At 44.0% G+C, this 22500-nt stretch overlaps 2 protein-coding genes across 2 annotated transcripts in view; one reads left to right on the plus strand and one right to left on the minus strand.

The window, feature by feature from the left end:
* lhpp (phospholysine phosphohistidine inorganic pyrophosphate phosphatase) overlaps positions 1-186 on the minus strand; it is a 12567-nt gene extending 12381 nt beyond the window's left edge. Inside the window, exon 1 of the mRNA XM_063193895.1 lies at positions 1-186. This exon is cut by the window's left edge and continues 33 nt beyond it. Within this exon, the coding sequence (XP_063049965.1) occupies positions 1-98 (98 nt within the window). The 5' untranslated portion in view covers positions 99-186.
* A 202-nt stretch (positions 187-388) lies between these two features.
* Positions 389-22500, plus strand: part of spata20 (spermatogenesis associated 20) — a 36316-nt gene continuing 14204 nt past the window's right edge. The window contains exons 1-7 of the mRNA XM_063193894.1: positions 389-558; positions 9185-9433; positions 9531-9595; positions 10461-10615; positions 14108-14251; positions 15734-15935; positions 16464-16594. Coding sequence (XP_063049964.1) covers positions 389-558; positions 9185-9433; positions 9531-9595; positions 10461-10615; positions 14108-14251; positions 15734-15935; positions 16464-16594 — 1116 coding nt within the window. The remainder of the gene's footprint in view (positions 559-9184; positions 9434-9530; positions 9596-10460; positions 10616-14107; positions 14252-15733; positions 15936-16463; positions 16595-22500) is intronic.

Here is a 22500-nt window from a genome sequence, read left to right on the forward strand (position 1 = left end):
ACACCTCCGCCCTCTCCACTGTCATACAACACGCCACACATGTCTAAAATCACACCTTTCAGACTTTTAACACAACCGGTCCACTTATGTTCGGCCATTATGGAATACAGCAGCTGAGTGAGTTCGCGCAAAGAGTTGTGGGATATGGAGTTTTCGTTCTGGCTCGCAGGAGTGTAAACAGTTCATAACTTTGTGGATTTGACATGTGTATGAGGCGGTCTGTCCGTTGCGCCGAACTGCATTTTAGTCAAGCACTTGTTTTAATTCCAATGCGGTTGTAAATGGTAGTCCACTACTTTCCTTGGCATTGAGTAACGTGGGCGAGAGGGGGTTAACAAACAGCTTTGGCCAAGGGAATGCTGAGCCTGATAGGATAGAACTAAGATCCATGAACCGTCCTCAGCTAGCCATCGCTTCGGGTCGCATTTTAAGCCATGCAGCACATTTCAGACTTGTAAATAGGCGTCCGTTGACTGTCTGCTGTCCGGGTCGCCACATTAAACCGATCCCATTCGATGCCACTTTTCTGGGACAGGGCTTCAGGACGTCCCAATACAGGTAACACATCACCCCCTGACCTACCTACCTAGCTAGCTACTAGCTAGCCTGCATTACATTACATTACATGGGCACGCTTGTTGACAGCTAGAACTAGCTCGCTGTCAATATAGTTCTAATACGACAGTGATGGTTTAGTTTCCCTGCTGAATAATCATTCACATGCAAATTGCATTGACACCAGACCACAATGCCCTGTAATAGAACAATAACTCCTTCTGCTTGCAGATGATGTGTGCTTGTGTTGCATGCGATGTGTAGGGTGACCAGACGTCCGGTTTTGCCCGGACATGTCCTACTTTTGAGACCTAAAAAAATGTCCGGGGGGAATTTCAGAAATATCCGGGATTTTGTTGGACTGCCTGAAATATAGACCTAATTCATCTGCACTGTAATTTTCACTCCGTTCCATTTGACTCCACTCCAGGTTTCTCTCTACCGTTCACACATTAGTCACGCCCTCATCAAATCTAGCCACTTCGCACCGTGTGTCCGAAAGAAGTAGCCTAGGGGACTAACCAGTGCGCCCCATGTTTACAAGCGAAAGCGCATCTGTCCGCCGGTTCTACTTGACTGCAATGCCGATAGAAACGCAAATGCACGTTCGCGGTGGAGTTGGAAAAAAAATCCCGCGTGTGAAGCCACTAGGTATGAAGGCAATCTAACACAGGGGTAAGCCTAGTAACACCACCAAATCCATCATTTAGGGAGGTAGAAGAAGTATTGTTACACCTTGTCATAAGACTTAGCCTAAAAAATCTTTCATGATCTGACATTTCCAAGTTATTTGCAAAAGCAATTTCTCGGAGCTAGAAGGACTCATTCCTGAGTTAAGAAATTAAGCTTCTTCTTCATCAGCTTCTTCTTCTGTCTATTAGCAGTTATTGATAACGCTTATTAATGGTAGGTAAAACTCCAGTTCCTCTCTTAATGGCTGCAAGTGCCCATTGCTAATCTCTGAGCAAAATGCCACTACAAATAGCCTAGCTAAATAGGCCTAATGGATGACAGTGGAGGGGTAAATTGTGAGGTAACATAGTAATAGGCCTATAATATAAATAATATTAAACATATTAACATAAACATAATATAAGCCTATTAATATATTAATATAAACATATTAAGCCTAAAATGTAGCCTAATAGAACTTCATTATCAATTCAGTTGAAAACCACAAATGTTGTGTTTTTTATATTTAGTTTCCAATGTTATAATGCTGTTCATCTTTGTGGGGAATGGCTGAGATGGGCCTACATGATGGTGAATCTATTTTTAAAAACCTAATGCAGAAATTAGAATAGGCCTATGAAATTGAGCTGCATTGTTATGCTGTTAAGCTACTCCAATATAGGCCTACTGTCTAGGATTGTAACAAAGGCACACTCTGCATCATATGATCACACAAATTATGTGATAGGCCTATAGGCGTAACTGAAGAGATTTTAATTGTCATTTAATAGACAAATGAATGTGCATGCCCAAAAGTTCGAGTGGCTTTTAAACAAATTACCATTTTGGATGCGTTGATACTTTATAGGCCTACTATCATACCTCATACCCATATATACTTTCATACCTGTAGATACACAGATACACCGATGCCCCCCCCCCCCCCCCACCCCCCCCCAAAAAAGTGTCCTCCTTTTTACAAACCCAAATCTGGTCACCCTAGCGATGTGTAGCTTTAGTCGCTCTAGAGTAGAACTGGGTGATAGTTGCAGAGTGGTTGCAACATTAGCCTGCCCAGCTGCTAGGATGAATGAGCTCCACACCACAGACCTACACTAATCACTGCCACTGCTGTTGCTGTCAGCTAGAACTACTAGGTCACGGAGGCCTACTAACCCCTAACACATATTTCCCCATGGATATGTCCGTTGGGGTTGTTTTAAAGTGAACAGTAATTGCTCATTTCAACACGGTGCAATACAGGCGTTTTCGCCTTGACCTGTGGGTGTGCTGTCTGGCATATTCCCTGCTGCAGTCACCATGCAAGCTGTTACTACAACAAGTCCCATTGAAATCAATTCAATTCTAGTGATGGGATTTTCGGCTCTTCTTTGAGGTTCTATTGGCTCTTCTTACTATGGAGAGCCGGCTCTTTCGCCTCCCAAAATCTATATGTTTACATAATTAGTAAATTCAAAGTTTAAATTTTATTTTACAACATTTTGTTTCATTATTGACATTGTGAAGCACTTTGGGCAGTGTATAGTGTGTAAAAGCCAACACTTTTAGCATAATCAGTCGTTAATAATGATCCAACATACCCAAATACAAAGTAAATTAAAAAGGTGTTAATACTATGCATTTCTGATCGCTGTGAGTGTGTCTGTAACACCTGTGTGACGGAGGTCATCTTGCACCTGTTCACCCCCCTCGGGGATCGAACGTGCGACCTCGTCAACTACAACGGTTCGGCAATGGGAGACACAGTACGATACCGCTGGGCCAAGAGACTAGTCTCTCGGCCCAACGGCACGAGACTGTATGAAGCTATCGGAGGGAGGTTTACCAACGTTCCACGCCAACACTGTGCTAGTTAGCCTCCGTTACACTCTCCCCCTTAAACCTCACTCCCATCCCGGGTCAGCGGCACCACTGTGACGGAGGTCATCTTGCACCTGTTCACCCCCCTCGGGGATCGAACGTGCGACCTCGTCAACTACAACGGTTCGGCAATGGGAGACACAGTACGATACCGCTGGGCCAAGAGACTAGTCTCTCGGCCCAACGGCACGAGACTGTATGAAGCTATCGGAGGGAGGTTTACCAACGTTCCACGCCAACACTGTGCTAGTTAGCCTCCGTTACACCTGCTCTATCCACTGGCACGTTTAGAGGATACACACAATGATAGGGAGGAGGGGGGGGGGGTGGGGGGGGGGAGAGAAGGACAAAGCAAACAAAACAAAAAAAACGCTCCCCAAAAAAAATCGCTAAACGGTTCTCATTGAAGAGCCGGTTCCTGTCATTCACATCAAAGAGCCGGCTCTTAGAGCCGAACGATTCGTGATGGCAAAGGTGTAGGTTTGGCTCGAAAAGTGGTGGGGACATTTTAATGGTAAATTGTCCGGGTATGCTGTTCTTGCATTATATTTGTGAAAAAGTGGTGGAGACAAGCTAGGTTTATCTCAAAAGTGGTATGGACATGTCCCCACCACCCCCCCCTAAAATTACGCCCCTGCGTGACCGACACATCACTATTCAATTCACCAAATGGCAGAGACCAGCAGGGGTAGGATAATAGCCTACAGCCCCTGCCTTTTTCATAAGCAATTAGGAATTGTAGGGAAAAAAAACAGTCATCTGATAATTAGCTATGACTGGTAGTGAAATATCATTACAAAGATACGGTAAGCTTAATTAGAATTGTAAGATCAAATCTCCTATAATATTTGATATCCTCAATAGGCCTAATTAATTAGTTCAACAAAATGTAATCCTTTCATTCAAGTGTTTCAATTCAAGGACTTAAATTCTTGAAAATGCATGTGCTGCGCTATTTAATTAGGCCATTAGAAGCAGTTGGCACATTTAACTAACTTCAGTGGGACTTAAACCAGCGAGTGATGATGAGCTCTCCTGAAAATCAACACTATGATGACAGTGGAGTGAGTCAAGACGGTGACCAGATGGGTAGTCTATTGGTTACAGTCCCTGGAGCTACAGTATGTGGGGTTAGGTGCCTTGGTACAGGCTATTGGTTACAGTCCCTGGAGCAGTGTGGGGTTAGGTGCCTTGGTACAGGCTATTGGTTACAGTCCCTGGAGCAGTGTGGGGTTAGGTGCCTTGGTACAGGCTATTGGTTACAGTCCCTGGAGCAGTGTGGGGTTAGGTGCCTTGGTACAGGCTATTGGTTACAGTCCCTGGAGCAGTGTGGGGTTAGGTGCCTTGGTACAGGCTATTGGTTACAGTCCCTGAGCAGTGTGGGGTTAGGTGCCTTGGTACAGGGTATTGGTTACAGTCCCTGGAACAGTGTGGGGTTAGGTGCCTTGGTACAGGCTATTGGTTACAGTCCCTGAGCAGTGTGGGGTTAGGTGCCTTGGTACAGGGTATTGGTTACAGTCCCTGGAACAGTGTGGGGTTAGGTGCCTTGGTACAGGCTATTGGTTACAGTCCCTGGAGCAGTGTGGTGCCTTGCTCAAGGGCAGCCATGGATGGAGGTGTAGCCTAAGGATGGGATTCGAACCTACAAGGTGTAGTGGGGTTTTATAAAGTGGGGGGTACGCAATTTGAGACCTTATCAATTAATTTGGCAACTTATTATGACAACCACCTTTTTGTATTCAAACACAGATAGTGTTTTTTTTTTTTTTTTTAATCTCACCCCAGGAGAATTGGGTGGACTGCCTAGGAATGCAAATTATCGATTAATTCATTAATCATTAGTTGATAGTCTTATCGATCGACTTACGATTAATTGATAAGCGCCATTATCCCTCAGAAATCTCAATGTTTCTCGAAAAAAAAAACTACTAAATCTAAATATTGTAATTAAAAATTGAGATAAAATACCACATTTAAATTCATTCTATTTCAATTCTTTAATCCAAAGGTGATTTCTTTGTTGATTTTTAAGCACCGTGAGCATCTGCACTTAACCAATTTCGTTGTACCTGTACAATGACAATAAAGTTTCATTCATTCATTCATTCATTCATTCATTTAAATATTGCCACTATTCACACCCCTCTTCACACAAACTCTTCACATGCTCTTTTCACCTGGGTCTCTTGTCAGTTGAATTGTCGATTAATTGCGATGAATGTTTTTTAATCGATTAATGCATTGATCGATTAAAGTCGATGAATCGATGAATCGTTTGCATCCCTACTGCGTACCCTACACCCCCACAACACCCTTGTGATCTTAAGACCACCACCCTAACCATTAGGCCACAGCTGTCCCCAAGGGGGAAGAATATCTTTGAAAAAAAAGTTTCTCAAAGATTTGGTGCTAATAATAAGCATCATCTTCCAGATGCCTTCTTAACTTCCTTAAAAGGAATCAACAGTCAATCCGCCAGCAGATGATGGCATTGCACCGATTGGACAGTCACCACCAAACTTAAAGGGCTGTACACACACATTGCTGCTATTTACTAGCTTCTCGCTTGCTCGCCTACTCGCCTCTCTTTCATGGAACGTTCGCTGAAAGTTCCCACGGCTTAAACTGCCAATGAACAGGCGAGAAGTACCGAACTCTGCATTCCAATTGGTTACTTGCTTAACAGAAATATTAATAATGCACGTGTCCTGTTTGGCACTGTGGAAAAGCTAGCAAGGCCCCCAAATCAAATGCCCTCTGAGTTCCTCTCAGTCAGCAAATGCAATGAGTTCGCATCCTTTTTCAAAGGAAAGATTGAAAAAATACGTACAAACATACTCACACATGTGCAACCGACCCAAGATTCAGACCAGCTTGCTATGGTGAAGTTAAATCCTAACCTCATGAGAAATTTTCATTTAGTTGATGTGGACATTCTTAATAGAACGGTACAAAGTCTTAGCTCCTCTACATCTGACTTAGATATTTTACCAACAGCCTTCTTCAAATCCATCTTAAATCTAATATCATCAGATGTACTTCAGATCATCAACACCTCACTACAAACAGGCATATTCCCAGGCTGTCTGAAAGAAGCAGTTGTGAAACCCTTACTGAAAAAGAACAACCTGGATGCACTGGTACTAAACAACTATAGGCCCATATCCAATCTACCATTCATGGGTAAAATAATAGAGAAAATTGTTTTTAACCAATTAACTGCTTTTCTAATGTCTAATAGCTATTTTGATAAGTTTCAATCAGGTTTCCGTGCCTACCACAGCACTGAAACAGCTCTTATTAAAGTTATGAATGACATAAGATTGAATTCTGATGCTGGCAAATTATCCGTCTTGGTTCTACTCGATTTAAGTGCCGCTTTCGATACAGTTAATCATTCTATACTACTACATAGACTGGAACACTGGGTTGGCTTTACAGGCATAGTGATCAACTGGTTAAAATCGTACCTACAACAAAGAAGTTTTTTTGTCGCCATTGGAAGACATACCTCATCACCGATGTCTCTGAATTGTGGGGTCCCCCAGGGCTCCATTCTGGGACCACTACTGTTCAATCTGTATATGTTGCCACTGGGACACATTATCGAGAATAACTCCATAAATTACCATAGCTATGCGGATGATACCCAGCTCTACTTATCTATGTCCCCAAATGACTATACCCCCCTTGAATCACTCTATCATTGCATGGACCAAATTAACAAATGGATGTCTCACAATTTCCTCCAGCTGAACACAGATAAAACTGAAGTAATTATATTTGGGAAAAGAGAGGAGAGACAAAAGATTGCTACTATCCTTGAAACGAAGGGACTGAAAGCAAGGGAAACAGTTAAAAATCTTGGGGTCCTCATTGACAGTGACCTAAACTTCAACAGTCACATGAAAGCTATTACTAAGTCTGCATTTTATCACATAAAAAACGTCTCTAAATGTAGGGGCCTGATGTCTAAACATGATCTGGAGAAGCTAATACATGCCTTTATTTCTAGTAAAGTTGATTACTGTAACAGTCTTTTTACTGGCCTCCCCAATAAAACCATTAAACAGCTTCAACTTGTACAAAACGCAGCTGCAAGGGTTCTTACAAAGACAAGGAAGTTCGACCACATTACTCCAATTTTAAGATCGCTGCATTGGCTCCCAGTAAGCTACAGAATTGATTTTAAGGCTATGCTACTTGTGTTTAAATCACTAAATGGAATGGGACCCACATATCTACTGGATATGTTTCAGCTGTATGCACCAACTAGGTCACTAAGGTCAACGGAGAAGAATTTGCTGGTGATTCCAAAAGTCAAAACAAAGTGTGGAGAGGCAGCCTTTAGCTTCTATGCTTCAAAGCTTTGGAACCAGCTTCCAGATGACATAAAAAATGCACCCACTATTGATAGCTTTAAATCTAGACTCAAGACAAAGCTGTTCTCAGATGCTTTCCCCTAGCTTAAATTACTTATTCTTATTATTTTTATTTTTATTTAATTTGTTTTATTTTATTTTATTTTATTATTATTTTTACCTTATGTTTTATCTTAATGTTTTTAAATGCTTTTTGACTCTAATTCATTTCCTTCTTTCTTCCCTGTTTCCTTTCATTTACATTTGTTAACTTTGTGAAGCACATTGAGTTGCACCTGTGTATGAAATGCGCTATATAAATAAACTTGCCTTGCCTTGCCTTGCCTTGCTTACTCGCGTCGCTCGGAGATCAAATATTTTCAACTCGGGATCTGCCCACATCGCATCGCTTGTACAGTACTCGCCTGCGAGTCTCGCTGGATCACATCGACATTCTTTTGACTTCATTCGCTGAGCGAGTAACTAGTAGCGACGTGTGTGTACGGCCCTTAAGGCTCCCAGTGTTATAAAGTGTCTTGTGGAGGTGCATGGTGGTGGTTTAGAGCAGTAATTCTCAACAGGGGTGCCGGGGACATGTGCCTGATAAATAAATTGTCAATTTTGACAAATATGTATTATATTACATAAGTCAATACTAGTCAGTGGAATCTTTCATCTGCCATTTACGCACAATAAAGTAAATATAGGTCGACCCAGTCAGCTTCAACTTCGAACATAGGTCGTGTGACGTCTCGAAACGTGTTACTTTTCTAAGCTTGAGTGGTATCGGATGTGATGCCATGTTACGGCTTGTTGGTTTGGGGTGCCTTGACATTTTTCATGAATTAAAGGGTGCCTTGCCTAAAAACAGGTTGAGAAGTGCATGGTGGTGCATCGTTTAGACTAGAGCAGCTGTACCTCATACATAGCCTGGTCCTGACCATCCTATAATACTACCATTTCATTTCGTATTTATGGTCTGGCATTTGTTTGCTCTGAAGCGATTGTAGGAAGCAGGAAGTTTGCAATCAGTTATAGTTTGAAATTATTGGACACCTCTCACCCAATTGCTGGCAGTTACTCAACAACAACATAGCGCAGACCAATGGCTCTGGCGCAGATGTGTACGTCATTGTCACGAGCGTTCTTCCCCTTTCGTCCCCACGTGGGGGGCGTATTCGATTATTGGCTGTTTTCTGGGGGGGGCGTTGCAATCAAAATTCTACTGCTCCAAGCACTCCACAGAGAAGCACGGCCAGACTACAGTAGTGGAGCCAATTTGTATACGGGGACCCGGGTTCGAGTCCCGTCTGGTCATTTCCCAACTGTACCCCTTCTCTCTCTCCACTACTTTCCTGCCACATCTTCACTATCCTATCATAATAAAGGCACCAAAAGCCCTGACAAATTCTTTAAAACAGGTGTCAGGTACTTACCCTGTGCTACTGTGCTACTGTGCTAACCCTACTTAGCATCTACACTTGTTGTTGTGTATATTTCTTGTGCATTTTGTATCTTCTAGTGATGATTATGTCGTCGACTGTAAGTCACTTTGTTAAAGCATCTGCCAAATGCAATGTAATGTAATATAATGTAATGTAATATAATGTAATATAATATAATATAATGTAATGTAATATGATGTAATGTAATATAATATAATGTAATGTAATATAATCTGATGTAATATAATGGTGTCTTGTGTTTCCTCACAGGGCCGCTGGAGTAGCGTTCTCCACTATGGCATCGGGTGGAGAAGGGGAGGGGCCTGGAGCCTCATCAGGTGGAGAAGGGGAGGGGCCTGGAGCCTCATCAGGTGGAGAAGGGGAGGGGCCTGGAGCCTCATCAGGTAGCAAAGGGGAGGGGCCTGGAGCCTCATCTCCACGGCAACATAAACACTCCAACCGCCTGAGTAAAGAGCGGTCCCCATACCTGCTGCAGCATGCACACAACCCCGTGGACTGGTGAGAGTTGTTTATTATACAACAACACTGAGCATTTTTAAAAACTAATATCCAATTTATATTCAAACACGTGTAATTGATATCACATCGTTGTTAGGTTTCCTTGGGGCAAGGAAGCTTTTGACAAAGCCAAAAGTGAAGACAAGCCCATATTCTTGTCAGGTAAGTTTTTACGCAAAAAGATTGATGAGAACTATGACTCCAACTTTAAAGGTACACTGTGCAGGAAATGGTCAAGAAAGGTACTGCAACTATGCTGCTCATTGAAACTGGGCTGCTTATTGCCAAATTTGATCATTTCATGAAAGTTTACTAAGTAATAAACTATTATTTTCTAGTATGGCCCAAGTACAGTCTTGCAGCTAAAAATGGCTATTTCTGGAAATTCAAAAGGGCGGTCAATGGAGAAGATCCCCCTTTTCATGTATGAAAAGTACATTTTTTTCAGTCATAATGAATACTTAGAATTTGATGATGGTGGTAAGTATTCATGAAAAAGGTAACATTTGTGAATGGGCAGCATGAATTCTGGAAATAAACAACTAAAAATCTCACACAGTGTACCTTTAAAGTTACTGTTTAGTGTAGCAGCTTTTACGTCAATTCATTGATGTGATGTACGTACGCAGGGGTGTCATTGAGGGGTGTAAAGTGTGAGTTACCAGGGCCCCATGTATATAGGGGGCCCACACACACAGTCTGATGTATGTAGATATATGGCTGGGGGGGTCCATTGGAGCTGATTGGCCATAGGGCCCAAAATTTGCGTCTTCGCCCCTGCACACCCCCACCTGCTTCCAGTTGGATATTCCACCAGCCACTTGTGTTGTATTGCATTGTTTTGCATTGTATTGTATTGTATTGCATTGTATTGCATTGTATGGTATTGTATTGTATTGTACTGTATTGTTTTGCATTGTATTGTATTGTATTGTATTGTATTGTATTGTATTGTATTGCATTGTATTGCATTGTATGGTATTGTATTGTATTGCCCAGTGTCTACATGTATTCTGGCTTGTTCCAGTCGGCTATTCCACATGCCATTGGTGTCACGTGATGGAGAGGGAATCTTTTGAGGACGAGGAGATTGGGAAGATCCTGAGTGAAAACTTTGTGTGCATCAAGGTGGATCGAGAAGAGAGGCCCGATGTGGACAAGGTCTACATGACTTTTGTACAGGTGAGGATCTTAACGAGGTCTACACAACATTACAGGTGAGGTTCTTAACGAGGTCTACACAACATTACAGGTGAGGATCTTAACGAGGTCTACACGACATTATAGGTGAGGTTCTATATCATCAAGGTCTACATGACATTACAGGTGAGGTTCTATATCATCAAGGTCTACATGACAGTTGTACAGGTGAGGTTCTGCATAATTTTATTGAAATACTCATTGGTGGGGGACATGACTAATTGACGAGCGTTATGAAAACCATAGTACAAAGGAAACCACATACTCAGTGCTTCTAAAGTGACAATCTGTTGCAGTCAGTGCAGGACTGGACATGAATTAAAAAGGAAGAAACGTTTGGTGCCACGCGGATGTCTATGGTGCCACGCGGATGTCTTTGGTGCCACGCGGATGTCTTTGGTGCCACGCGGATGTCTTTGGTGCCACGCGGATGTCTTGCCACGCGGATGTCTTTGGTGCCACGCGGATGTCTTGCCACGCGGATGTCTTTGGTGCCACGCGGATGTCTTTGGTGCCACGCGGATGTCTTTGGTGCCACGCGGATGTCTTTGGTGCCACGCGGATGTCTATGGTGCCACGCGGATGTCTTGTCACGCGGATGTCTTTGGTGCCACGCGGATGTCTTTGGTGCCACGCGGATGTCTTGCCACGCGGATGTCTTTGGTGCCACGCGGATGTCTTTGGTGCCACGCGGATGTCTTTGGTGCCACGCGGATGTCTTGCCACGCGGATGTCTTTGGTGCCACGCGGATGTCTTGTCACGCGGATGTCTTTGGTGCCACGCGGATGTCTTTGGTGCCACGTGGATGTCTTTGGTGCCACGCGGATGTCTTTGGTGCCACGCGGATGTCTTGCCACGCGGATGTCTTTGGTGCCACGCGGATGTCTTTGGTGCCACGCGGATGTCTTGCCACGCGGATGTCTTTGGTGCCACGCGGATGTCTTTGGTGCCACGCGGATGTCTTGCCACGCGGATGTCTTTGGTGCCACGCGGATGTCTATGGCACAGACATCATATAGGAAGACTAGATAAGTCATCGCGTATTTCAAGCACGTCTGCACAGGTCGGCCATATTAGCACAGCCTAAACTCTCCACAGAGCCTCCGTTACACCTGAAGTTAACTGAGGAATTCAGACGTTGAGATGCTGAAATATGTATGCTGTTATTTCGCTGAAATATTGACACGTGTATATAAATAGTACGGCTCCTTAAAACTTCAGTGCAGACTGAGGTAAAACGCACAGCAGAGTAATATGCTTCCCACTTATTTATTTGTCTAAAAATAGAGCTGGACCAAGAGAAAATACATATTTTAACCGTTGTTGTGCATTACGTTGATGGAAGGGATGAGGTACTGGAAGAGAGATTACATCGCAACAATTTCATTCTAAGCGTCATGACTCATTTTGAACACAGGGTGGAGCTGTCGAGCCCAAAGCAGAATGTAGCACACATGGGACCGTTTAATTGTTATTTTACTCAAAATATAAAAGAATAATAAATGCATTTGTTTATGGGATCTATTTAATTACTTGAATAAGCCTACTAAACCATATTATACATGATTGTAGGCCCATGTACATTATAAAGTAATGTAATATAATATAATATAACGTGAATATTAATCACTATGCAGTATCAACATAATACTTACGTTCGGAATTTTTTATACTGTATAACAATCCAAGCCTTTCGAAAATACACGTAAATTTGAGGGAATTATGGGCATCTGAAGAGTATGGATCACCAAAAACTCAGTGCAACTGGTTGAGCCAACAGGCTGCTCTAACATGGCCGCCATGCGCGGACGTTCGACTTGCATGACGGGAACGCGGATGGCGCATCTAGTCTTCCTATATGATGTCTGTGGTCTATGGTGCCACGCGGATGTCTTTGGTGCCACGCGGATGTCTTTGGTGCCACGCGGATGTCTTTGGTGCCACGCGGATGTCTTTGGTGCCACGCGGATGTCTATTTCTGTTGTCTGTATTTGCGGATGTCTATTTCTGTTGTGTGTGTTTTTATTTTGGGTGCGTTCAGTGCAGACTGGGGTCTATTGAGGACTGAGGCCTCTGATGAAGATGCTGCCACAGTTTGGACATTGTCTGCCGTCACTCATGCGTGTTGATTTGGCGACATTTCATTTCTGAGGCAAAAATGCTTTGTAGACAAGAGAACGCTGGACTTTGTTTACACTGGACATTGGCCAGCAAATGTTTGTCATTGTTTGGTTCTGGGTCTGGATCATCTGGTCATTACAGTAGATTACTGTAGGCAACTTGACATCTCTCTGGAGCTTGAAAAGGTTTCTGTCGCAGAAATAACTAAATGAGCCGCCTCTATAATTCTCCAGAAGGGCTGGTTTCAAATGGCTTGTTGAGTCTCCTGAACTCCTCTGCATTGCTGAGTGTCTTGATACCTGCACAAAAAAGTAAAATAACAGAAAATAGACATCCATGTGGCACCAGATTCTTTTCCCTTTGCAATTATTATTTAGTCCTGCTCTGGTTGCACCAGATTGTCAAATTAGAAGTGCAGAGGGCGTATTTCCTTTGTTTTTATGTTGATAGCAGTTTCCGCAGGACCCATTTGGTTGAACTAATGTCTGTATTTTAAAATTTATGACAAAGCGCTTGAGTTTTGGACATGATTCCTGGAATTAGATAAGTCCACTGACCATAAATTTGGTGCTTGGTTTAGGACAGTGTGTCAAAAAGTTTTTTTTAGACAAAAGACCACTTTGTCCCCCCAGAAATGTTCAGGGACCACCTGTCAACTGAATTGACAGTAGACTGGTGCTAATTTAACACTGCTAATTTCCATGCGAATCACCTACTTTTTATTCACATTTACAAGCCTGTCCTATTGTGGTGAAAATATAACTTCAGCTACAGTATGTTTAGCTTTGTAATAAGCTATGTAATAGCTTTGTTTCAGATAAAGCCTACTGCAGTTGGGGAAAGTAGCAATTCCCTTGCGGACCGCCTGAGCTCCCGGGACGGGACCCACACTTTGAGAATCACTGCTCTTGGCTTTGCACCAGCTGACCCATCTATGGGGGGGGGGGGGGGGGGGGGGCAGCAATGCCATCGTCTATTTAAACTGTGTGGATTTCCAATTGGATAAACAATGTCTTATCACAATGTCTTATCACAATGTCTTATCACAAAACAACAATGAGAATATTTAGAGAGGGATGAGATGGGGAGCCTTAATCAGTATTGCCTTAAACTACGGAGACTAAAATCAACAGACAAGAATAGTATTTAAATGCATTTTCTATTGCATTTAAAATGTTGTAAAGAAGCATGTTTTGTTTTGCACGTTTTGCATCTTTAATGTTTTAATGGTGCTTGTGTTGAATGCCACCTCCTAAGTAGTACCAGGACTGTACGCTATAAGCTGCAAAGGACCATAAATGCTAAGTGCCGTAAAGTAAATGCAAAGTGCCGGTGCTCTGTCCTCCCCTCAGGCGACCAGCGGGGGAGGCGGCTGGCCCATGAGCGTCTGGCTCACTCCCGAGCTGAAGCCCTTCATCGGCGGCACGTACTTCCCCCCGCGGGACGCCGGCCACCGGCCTGGCCTCAGCACCGTCCTCCACCGCATCATGGAGCAGGTCTGTACTTTGGTGTCAGTGTTGTAGTCTACGTAGAACGCAGGTATACGGAGTATAACCACTTCTAAATTTCAGGGATTTCAGTATACCCACTTAAAATTGATTGATCCATTGTTTTGAATAGCACAAATATATACAGTATACCCACTTCAAAAAATGCTCAAATATACAGTATACCCACGATAAAAAGTAGACTACACCGCTGATTGGTGTTGGTTGACAGAGCATGGAGAGCTATAGGACGGGCAGTCATGGGTGAGCGGTTAGGGCGTCAGACTTGCATCCCAAAGGTTGCCGGTTTGACTCCCGACCCGCCAGGTTGATGGAGTGATTGTGAGGGGGTAATAAACTAGTGCTCTCCCCCATTCTGCTCAAGGACTGAGGTACCTTGAGCATGGTACCGTCCCGCCGCACTGCTCCCCATGGTGCGCCATTTGGGGGCTGCACTCTTGCACGGGTGAGGCATAAATGCAATTTCATTGTGCAGTGTGCAGTGAATACTTGTGTGCTGTGGAGTGCTGTGTCACAACGACAATGGTAGTTGGAGTTTCCAAGTTGGGCTTTCACGACTTTCACGGCTTTCACTTTCACGTTTATTCATGAAACAGATCCTTATTGCAATATTTGGATGATGAAAGTAATAAATATCTTCCTGAAATACAGTTTAAATCTGGTGCGTGACGTGTCACTGTCCAGTGATCACGTGTTTACATCTGACTCACACCATAAATAAGCCATTAATAAAATGAAAAGACATGACAATAATTGATTGTCCAACTTTGAAAAGCTATAAAGGGATATAGTACATATGCACTGTATACGTACATAATGTCTATAGTGTGGAAATAAAGTTTGCAGTACAGACGCGTATGTGATTTGATTCTGAGCTTGTAATACGCCATAGCTGATATTTTTCTAATTGTTTTGTGGTACGCGTCTATTTCCTCTTTTTTTGAGCAGTGGTTTTGGGGACTGATGCGTTTAGATGTTTTGTGGATTGATTTTCACTTTCATCAAGAGAACTAGGATTCAAAACAAACAACTTATTCTCAGTCATCCATCCATCAGAAAATCAGGGGCCAATCATGTTGTTGCCAGGCAACCTACCTTCCTCAAAACTGTAGTCCCGTCTGTCATTGTCTTTAGTGGCGGAATAACAGAGAAACACTGGAGTCCAGTGGGGTTCACTTGACTGCAATTCTAATCTAGTACCTTTGGGTACTGATAAAAGTGATCTAATCTAATCTAATCTGATCTAATCTAATCTAATCTAATATAATATAATCTAATCTAATCTAATCTAATGTAATATAATCTAATATAATCTGTCTGTATTGTCTTCAGTGGCGGAATAACAGAGAAACTCTGGAGTCCAGTGCAGGTCACTTGACTGCAATTCTAATCTAGTTCCTTTGGGTACTAATAAAAGTGATCTAATCTAATCTAATCTAATCTAATCTAATCTGTCTGTATTGTCTTCAGTGGCGAAGTAACAGAGAGGCGCTGGAGTCCAGTGGAGAGAGAGTGTTGGAGGCTCTTCGGAAGGGAACGGCGATCGCAGCCAGCGAAGAGCAGACGCCCCCTGCAGCTCCCCTAGTGGCCAACCGGTGCTTCCAGCAGCTGGCCCACACCTACGATGAAGAGTACGGAGGATTCAGAGACGCGCCCAAGTTCCCATCACCCGGTACATACAGCACATGGAAACACATCGACTGTCAATCAGTTAGTCCCTACTAGAGATGCACAGGATCCAAGATCCGGTTCCGGATCCGGCAGGATAATAGGGTTTTTCACAGGATCCGGATCCGGTTCCAGGATCCAGGATCCGGTAGCCGAGGCTTTTCAGTCAAAATAGTTAAAGCCAACGTGATAAAAAGGGCCCACTAAAAATCAGGATCCGGTGCATCTCTAGTACCTATCTACTTTTAATAACGATAATGATGATATAATAATATTTGTTGTTTCTTGTATCACCAGACACCATGATCTCAAAACACTTGTAAAACAAAAAATAACATAATAATAATAATAATAATAATAATAATAAGGACAATACAACTGATCAACAAGTAAGGATGAATTAAGTGAGCTTAATGTGGTCGCCATACTGTAAGTCTTATGTACAGTAGCGTAATGTAATTATGCCATGTGGTCGCCATACTGTAAGTCTTATGTACAGTAGCGTAATGTAATTATACCATGTGGTCGGCAGTGAACCTGATGTTCCTGATGTCGTTCTGGGCGGTGAATCGCTCGTCGTCGGACGGAGAAGAGGCGCTACAGATGGCTCTGCACACCCTGCGCATGATGGCGGTCGGAGGCATCCACGACCACGTAGCACAGGTGAGGCACCACGCAGACAGAGAGAGTAGAGAGAGAGAGGTTCCATTGGCCCATTGTTTCCTGGTTCTATTATGCCCCCCCTTAGGCAGACCTAAGGACTGTTCTATTCATTGTAGGAGCATTATGACACGCCCCTTTAGGCAGACCGGAACCTGGTCGCGTTAGGTGCCCATAGCAACCTATTATGTTGGCATATCTCTATTAAAGAATCTCTGGTCCAGGGGGCATTTATTAAAAAAAAGGTTGAGAACCACGTAGCACAGGTGAGGCAGCACGACCACGTAGCACAGGAGATGCAGCACGTAGCACAGCTGATGCAGCACGTAGCACAGGAGATGCAGCACGTAGCACAGCTGATGCAGCACGTAGCACAGCTGATGCAGCACGACCACGTAGCACAGCTGATGCAGCACGTAGCACGTAGCACAGGAGATGCAGCACGTAGCACAGGAGATGCAGCACGTAGCACAGCTGATGCAGCACGTAGCACAGCTGATGCAGCACGTAGCACAGGTGATGTAGCACGTAGCACAGCTGATGCAGCACGTAGCACAGCTGATGCAGCACGTAGCACAGGGCATTTATTAAAAAAAAGGTTGAGAACCACGTAGCACAGGTGATGTAGCACGTAGCACAGCTGATGCAGCACGTAGCACAGCTGATGCAGCACGTAGCACAGGAGATGCAGCACGTAGCACAGTCTAGACGAATTACCACTAATTAACAGCTTGCAGTTGGTCACTGCTTTGCTGGTCCAGTCCAGTTATTGAAAAAGAGCCATATTAGAACCATAGTGTTTATGTTTGTTAATTAGCCTAAATGAATCTCTTTGTAGGTGGACAAAATGATATATCCTAATAAAGCACCCTCGTGCACGTTGCCAGCGACCTCAGCTGACGTGCACAAACCTCAGCTCTTGTGTAGTATGTAGAACCCAAACCCCGCCCATCTTCACAAAGTGGCGTAGAAATACACCCAAACCCCGCCCATCTGCACAAAGGGGCGTGGAAATACACCCAAACCCCGCCCATCTGCACAAAATGGCGTGGAAATACACCCCGTCCATCTGCACAAAGTGGCGTGGAAATTTGAGCCCCCAGGTGAGGCACAGCGAGGGATTTAGGAACAACTACAAGACATAAAACAAATGGTCACAAAAGTCATGTATTAGAAGCCTCTTATTTTTTCCCCGGCCATGTGCATGCAACGTCCATGAGACATCCAAAGTGGTAATGTGTGGTGTGGAGATTAGTGGAGAGACAATATCTTCACAGCCCTAGTGGGGGATTCATGGAGGTTGGCCAGGCCTCGCGAGGGCCTTGAATGATGCAATCAAGAAAATATGGTGCTGCCATATCGGTGACCTACTCTAATGTAATTAAAATGTTGTTTTGTGTAGGTATTGATAAACGGGAATGTAGACATTCATACTGATAATATAATAATTAGATAGTTTTCCTGAATACTGGCACTGTTTACATACGTCATCTGTTGTGCAACAAATTTGGTTAGTCATTGTGTGGGAGGCATGTTGTATCCAAAGTGGCCAGCAGAGGGAGCCAGGGTAGCGCTAATGGTAGGCAGCAGCATCTAATACAGTGGTTCTCAATATGTAGCCAGCCTGGGAAACACTATGGTAGACAACAGCATGTAATATGTAGCCAGCCTGGGAAACACTATGGTAGACAGCAGCATGTAATATGTAATATGTAGCCAGCCTGGGAAACACTATGGTAGACAGCATGTAATATGTAGCCAGCCTGGGAAACACTATGGTAGACAGCAGCATGTAATATGTAATATGTAGCCAGCCTGGGAAACACTATGGTAGACAGCATGTAATATGTAATATGTAGCCAGCCTGGGAAACACTATGGTAGACAGCAGCATGTAATATGTAGCCAGCCTGGGAAACACTCTGGTAGACAGCAGCATGTAATATTTAGCCAGCCTGGGAAACACTATGGTAGACAACATGTAATATGTAGCCAGCCTGGGAAACACTATGGTAGACAGCATGTAATATGTAATATGTAGCCAGCCTGGGAAACACTATGGTAGACAGCATGTAATATGTAATATGTAGCCTGGGAAACACTATGGTAGACAGCAGCATGTAATATGTAGCCAGCCTGGGAAACACTCTGGTAGACAGCATGTAATATGTAGCCAGCCTGGGAAACACTATGGTAGACAGCAGCATGTAATATGTAATATGTAGCCAGCCTGGGAAACACTATGGTAGACAGCAGCATGTAATATGTAATATGTAGCCAGCCTGGGAAACACTATGGTAGACAGCATGTAATATGTAGCCAGCCTGGGAAACACTATGGTAGACAGCAGCATGTAATATGTAGCCAGCCTGGGAAACACTATGGTAGACAGCAGCATGTAATATGTAGCCAGCCTGGGAAACACTCTGGTAGACAGCATGTAATATGTAGCCAGCCTGGGAAACACTATGGTAGACAACATGTAATATGTAGCCAGCCTGGGAAACACTATGGTAGACAGCATGTAATATGTAATATGTAGCCAGCCTGCAGGTGGGAGCTGGCAAAGCAGTCTATTGGAGACGACTCCCTTTTGGACAATGGAAACATGATAGAGCAAATAACATTGACTGGACAAAGTTTACACAATCTATTTCTTGTCATTATTTTATTAAATATCCCAGTATACACATATGGCACATGCATGATTTTTTTTTTTTTTTGGGGAGGGGGGAGAGAGAGAGAGAGAGAGAGAGAGAGAGAGAGAGAGAGAGAGAGAGAGAGAGAGAGAGAGAGAGAGAGAGAGTGTGTGTGTGTGTGTGTGTGATCTAGTTGTAGACGTGCGCCTTCCTCTAGTGTGTGTGTGTGAGTGTGCGTATACTGTATGCAATCCTAGTATACTGTATGCAATCCTAGTATACTTTATGCAATCCTAGTATACTGTATGCAATCCTAGTATACTGTATGCAATCCTAGTATACTGTATGCAATCCTAGTATACTGTATGCAATCCTAGTATACTGTATGCAATCCTAGTATACTGTATGCAATCCTAGTATACTTTATGCACGGGTGCCTTAGCGCGTTTATATGCACGGGTGACTTCGCTTGCTCTGCCACAGTACTCACGGTGATCACCACCACTGTCTCCATTTTTTATTTATTGAGTTTAACTTTTTATCATGCTGCAAAACCTCCCTGCAATGCACTTTGTTAGACAGATGCTTTAAGAAGCGTCCTGTCTGTACTGGGTGTGTTTTGGGTCTCACTAAGCCGCACACGTTCACCCAAATTCCTTTTTTAATTTATTATGTTTTAACTTTTTATGTTGCACAAGCAAAACCTCCCTGCAATGCACTTAGACACATGTTTTAAGAAGCGTCCCAGCTTCACTGGGTATTTTTGGCCTCACAACGTTACGCACTTTCACCCAAGTGACCCAGACCAGCCGGAGAGCGATGAGCACCTCCAGTTGTCTGGCCCGTAGCCTTGTAGCCCTGTAGCCTTGTAGCCCTGTAGCCTTGTAGCCTTGTAGCCAAAGAGGTTGGATATTTAATAAAGAGGACTCGAAACACGCCCACTCAATGCAAAAGCGAGTGCTCAAAATAAGGTCTCCTAAGGGGGCGTTGTCCCTCCTTCTTCTTCTCTTTTCGTGGTATTTGCACACGACGGGCGCTACCGCCATCTACAGCGCTAAGGGGACTTCATTGATTCTCAACCTCAGGACTCCGAAGGTCTCCTAACCGAAGGTCTCCTAAAGGGGCGTTCACCCGACATAAAGTGGATACCGGAAAAGAAACAAAATGACGCTTCTTGTTAGATCTACTTTCTTTGTTTGTAGCCTTGTAGCCGTGTAGCCAAAGAGGGTGGAGTAATAAAGAGGCTTCGAAACCCGCCCACCCAATGCAAAAGTGTGTGCTCAAGTTGGGTCTCCTAAGGGGGCGTTGTCCACTCCTTCTTCTTTCTATTTTTGAGGTGTTTGCATGAGAAGTGTAATACCGCCATCTACAGTGCTAAGGGGACTCCATTTATTCTCAACCAAAGGTCTCCTAACCGAAGGTCTCCTAAAGGGGCGTTCACCCGACAGAAAGTGGATACCAGAAATGAACTAGAATGACTTATCTCTGTCTAGAGTATCTCTGGTCTAACCTTGTAGCCACGTAGCCACGTAGCCACGTAGCCTTGTAGCCTTGTAGCTCTGTAGCCTTGTAGCCTTGTAGCCACGTAGCCTTGTAGAACTGTAGCCTTGTAGCCCTGTAGCCTTGTAGCCTTGTAGCCACGTAGCCTTGTAGCCTTGTAGCCTTGTAGCCTTGTAGCCTTGTAGCCTTGTAGCCCTGTAGCCTTGTAGCCTTGTAGCCTTGTAGCCTTGTAGCCTTGTAGCCTTGTAGCCTTGTAGCCACGTAGCCTTGTAGCCACGTAGCCTTGTAGCCTTGTAGCCACGTAGCCTTGTAGCCTTGTAGCCACGTAGCCACGTAGCCTTGTAGCCTTGTAGCCTTGTAGCCTTGTAGCCTTGTAGCCTTGTAGCCCTGTAGCCTTGTAGCCTTGTAGCCCCGTAGCCTTGTAGCCTTGTAGCCTTGTAGCCCCGTAGCCTTGTAGCCTTGTAGCCTTGTAGCCCCGTAGCCTTCTAGCCTTGTAGCCTTGTAGCTCTGTAGCCTTGTAGCCTTGTAGCCACGTAGCCTTGTAGCCTTGTAGCCTTGTAGCCCTGTAGCCACGTAGCCTTGTAGCCTTGTAGCCTTGTAGCCTTGTAGCCTTGTAGCCACGTAGCCTTGTAGCCTTGTAGCCTTGTAGCCTTGTAGCCTTCTAGCCTTCTAGCCTTGTAGCTCTGTAGCCTTGTAGCCTTGTGGCCTTGTAGCCTTGTAGCCTTGTAGCCCCGTAGCCCCGTGGCCTTGTAGCCGTGTAGCCTTGTAGACTTGTAGCCTTGTAGCCTTGTAGCCTTGTAGCCCTGTAGCCTTGTAGCCTTGTAGCCTTGTAGCCTTGTAGCCCTGTAGCCTTGTAGCCTTGTAGCCTTGTAGCCTTGTAGCCTTGTAGCCCTGTAGCCTTGTAGCCACGTAGCCACGTAGCCTTGTAGCCTTGTAGCCCTGTAGCCTTGTAGCCTTGTAGCCCTGTAGCCTTGTAGCCATGTAGCCTTGTAGCCTTGTAGCCTTGTAGCCGTGTAGCCGTGTAGCCTTGTAGCCACGTAGCCACGTAGCCTTCTAGCCTTCTAGCCCCGTAGCCTTGTAGCTCTGTAGCCTTGTAGCCTGTAGCCTGCTTTATAAGTAGACATCAATATAAATGGTTTCTGTATTATATGTGCACTTACTTAATGTTATCTGGCCGACTTGTAGAAACATCTCCTTCATATCAGAGGCAGCAGCTTGCCCAACAGGCTGCTTGCTGATGTTAACTCAAGTTGACTTGCTGTTGCATGTAATTGGGTTGGAACTCATGAATATGAATATGAGTATGAATTTGAATATGAATTTGAGGGCTTTGATGATATTGAAGATGCATCTTTGAAGATGGCCAGTGGCGTAATGACCACAACATCTAGCTGCAGCTGCTGTAGTGTTTCAGCTGAGGGAGAGGAAGAGGAGTTTATACACATTGCTGTAGTGTTTCAGCTGAGGGAAAAGGGGAGAAAAGAGTTTATACACATTGCTGTAGTGTTTCAGCTGAGGGAAAAGGGGAGAAAAGAGTTTATACACATTGCTGTAGTGTTTCAGCTGAGGGAAAAGGAGTTTATACACATTGCTGTAGTGTTTCAGCTGAGGGAAAAGGGGAGAAAAGAGTTTATACACATTTCCTTCATCTACATTAACAGCCTCGGGTGACTTTGAGAGTGTCATGTAAAGCGCCATATAAAATAAAATGTATGTTTTATTTATTATTATGTAATAATAATAAATAAAATATTATTATTATGAGTAAAAT

The sequence above is a fragment of the Engraulis encrasicolus genome, unplaced genomic scaffold (genome assembly GCF_034702125.1).
Source record: "Engraulis encrasicolus isolate BLACKSEA-1 unplaced genomic scaffold, IST_EnEncr_1.0 scaffold_63_np1212, whole genome shotgun sequence".
Classification (NCBI taxonomy): Eukaryota; Metazoa; Chordata; class Actinopteri; order Clupeiformes; family Engraulidae; genus Engraulis; species Engraulis encrasicolus.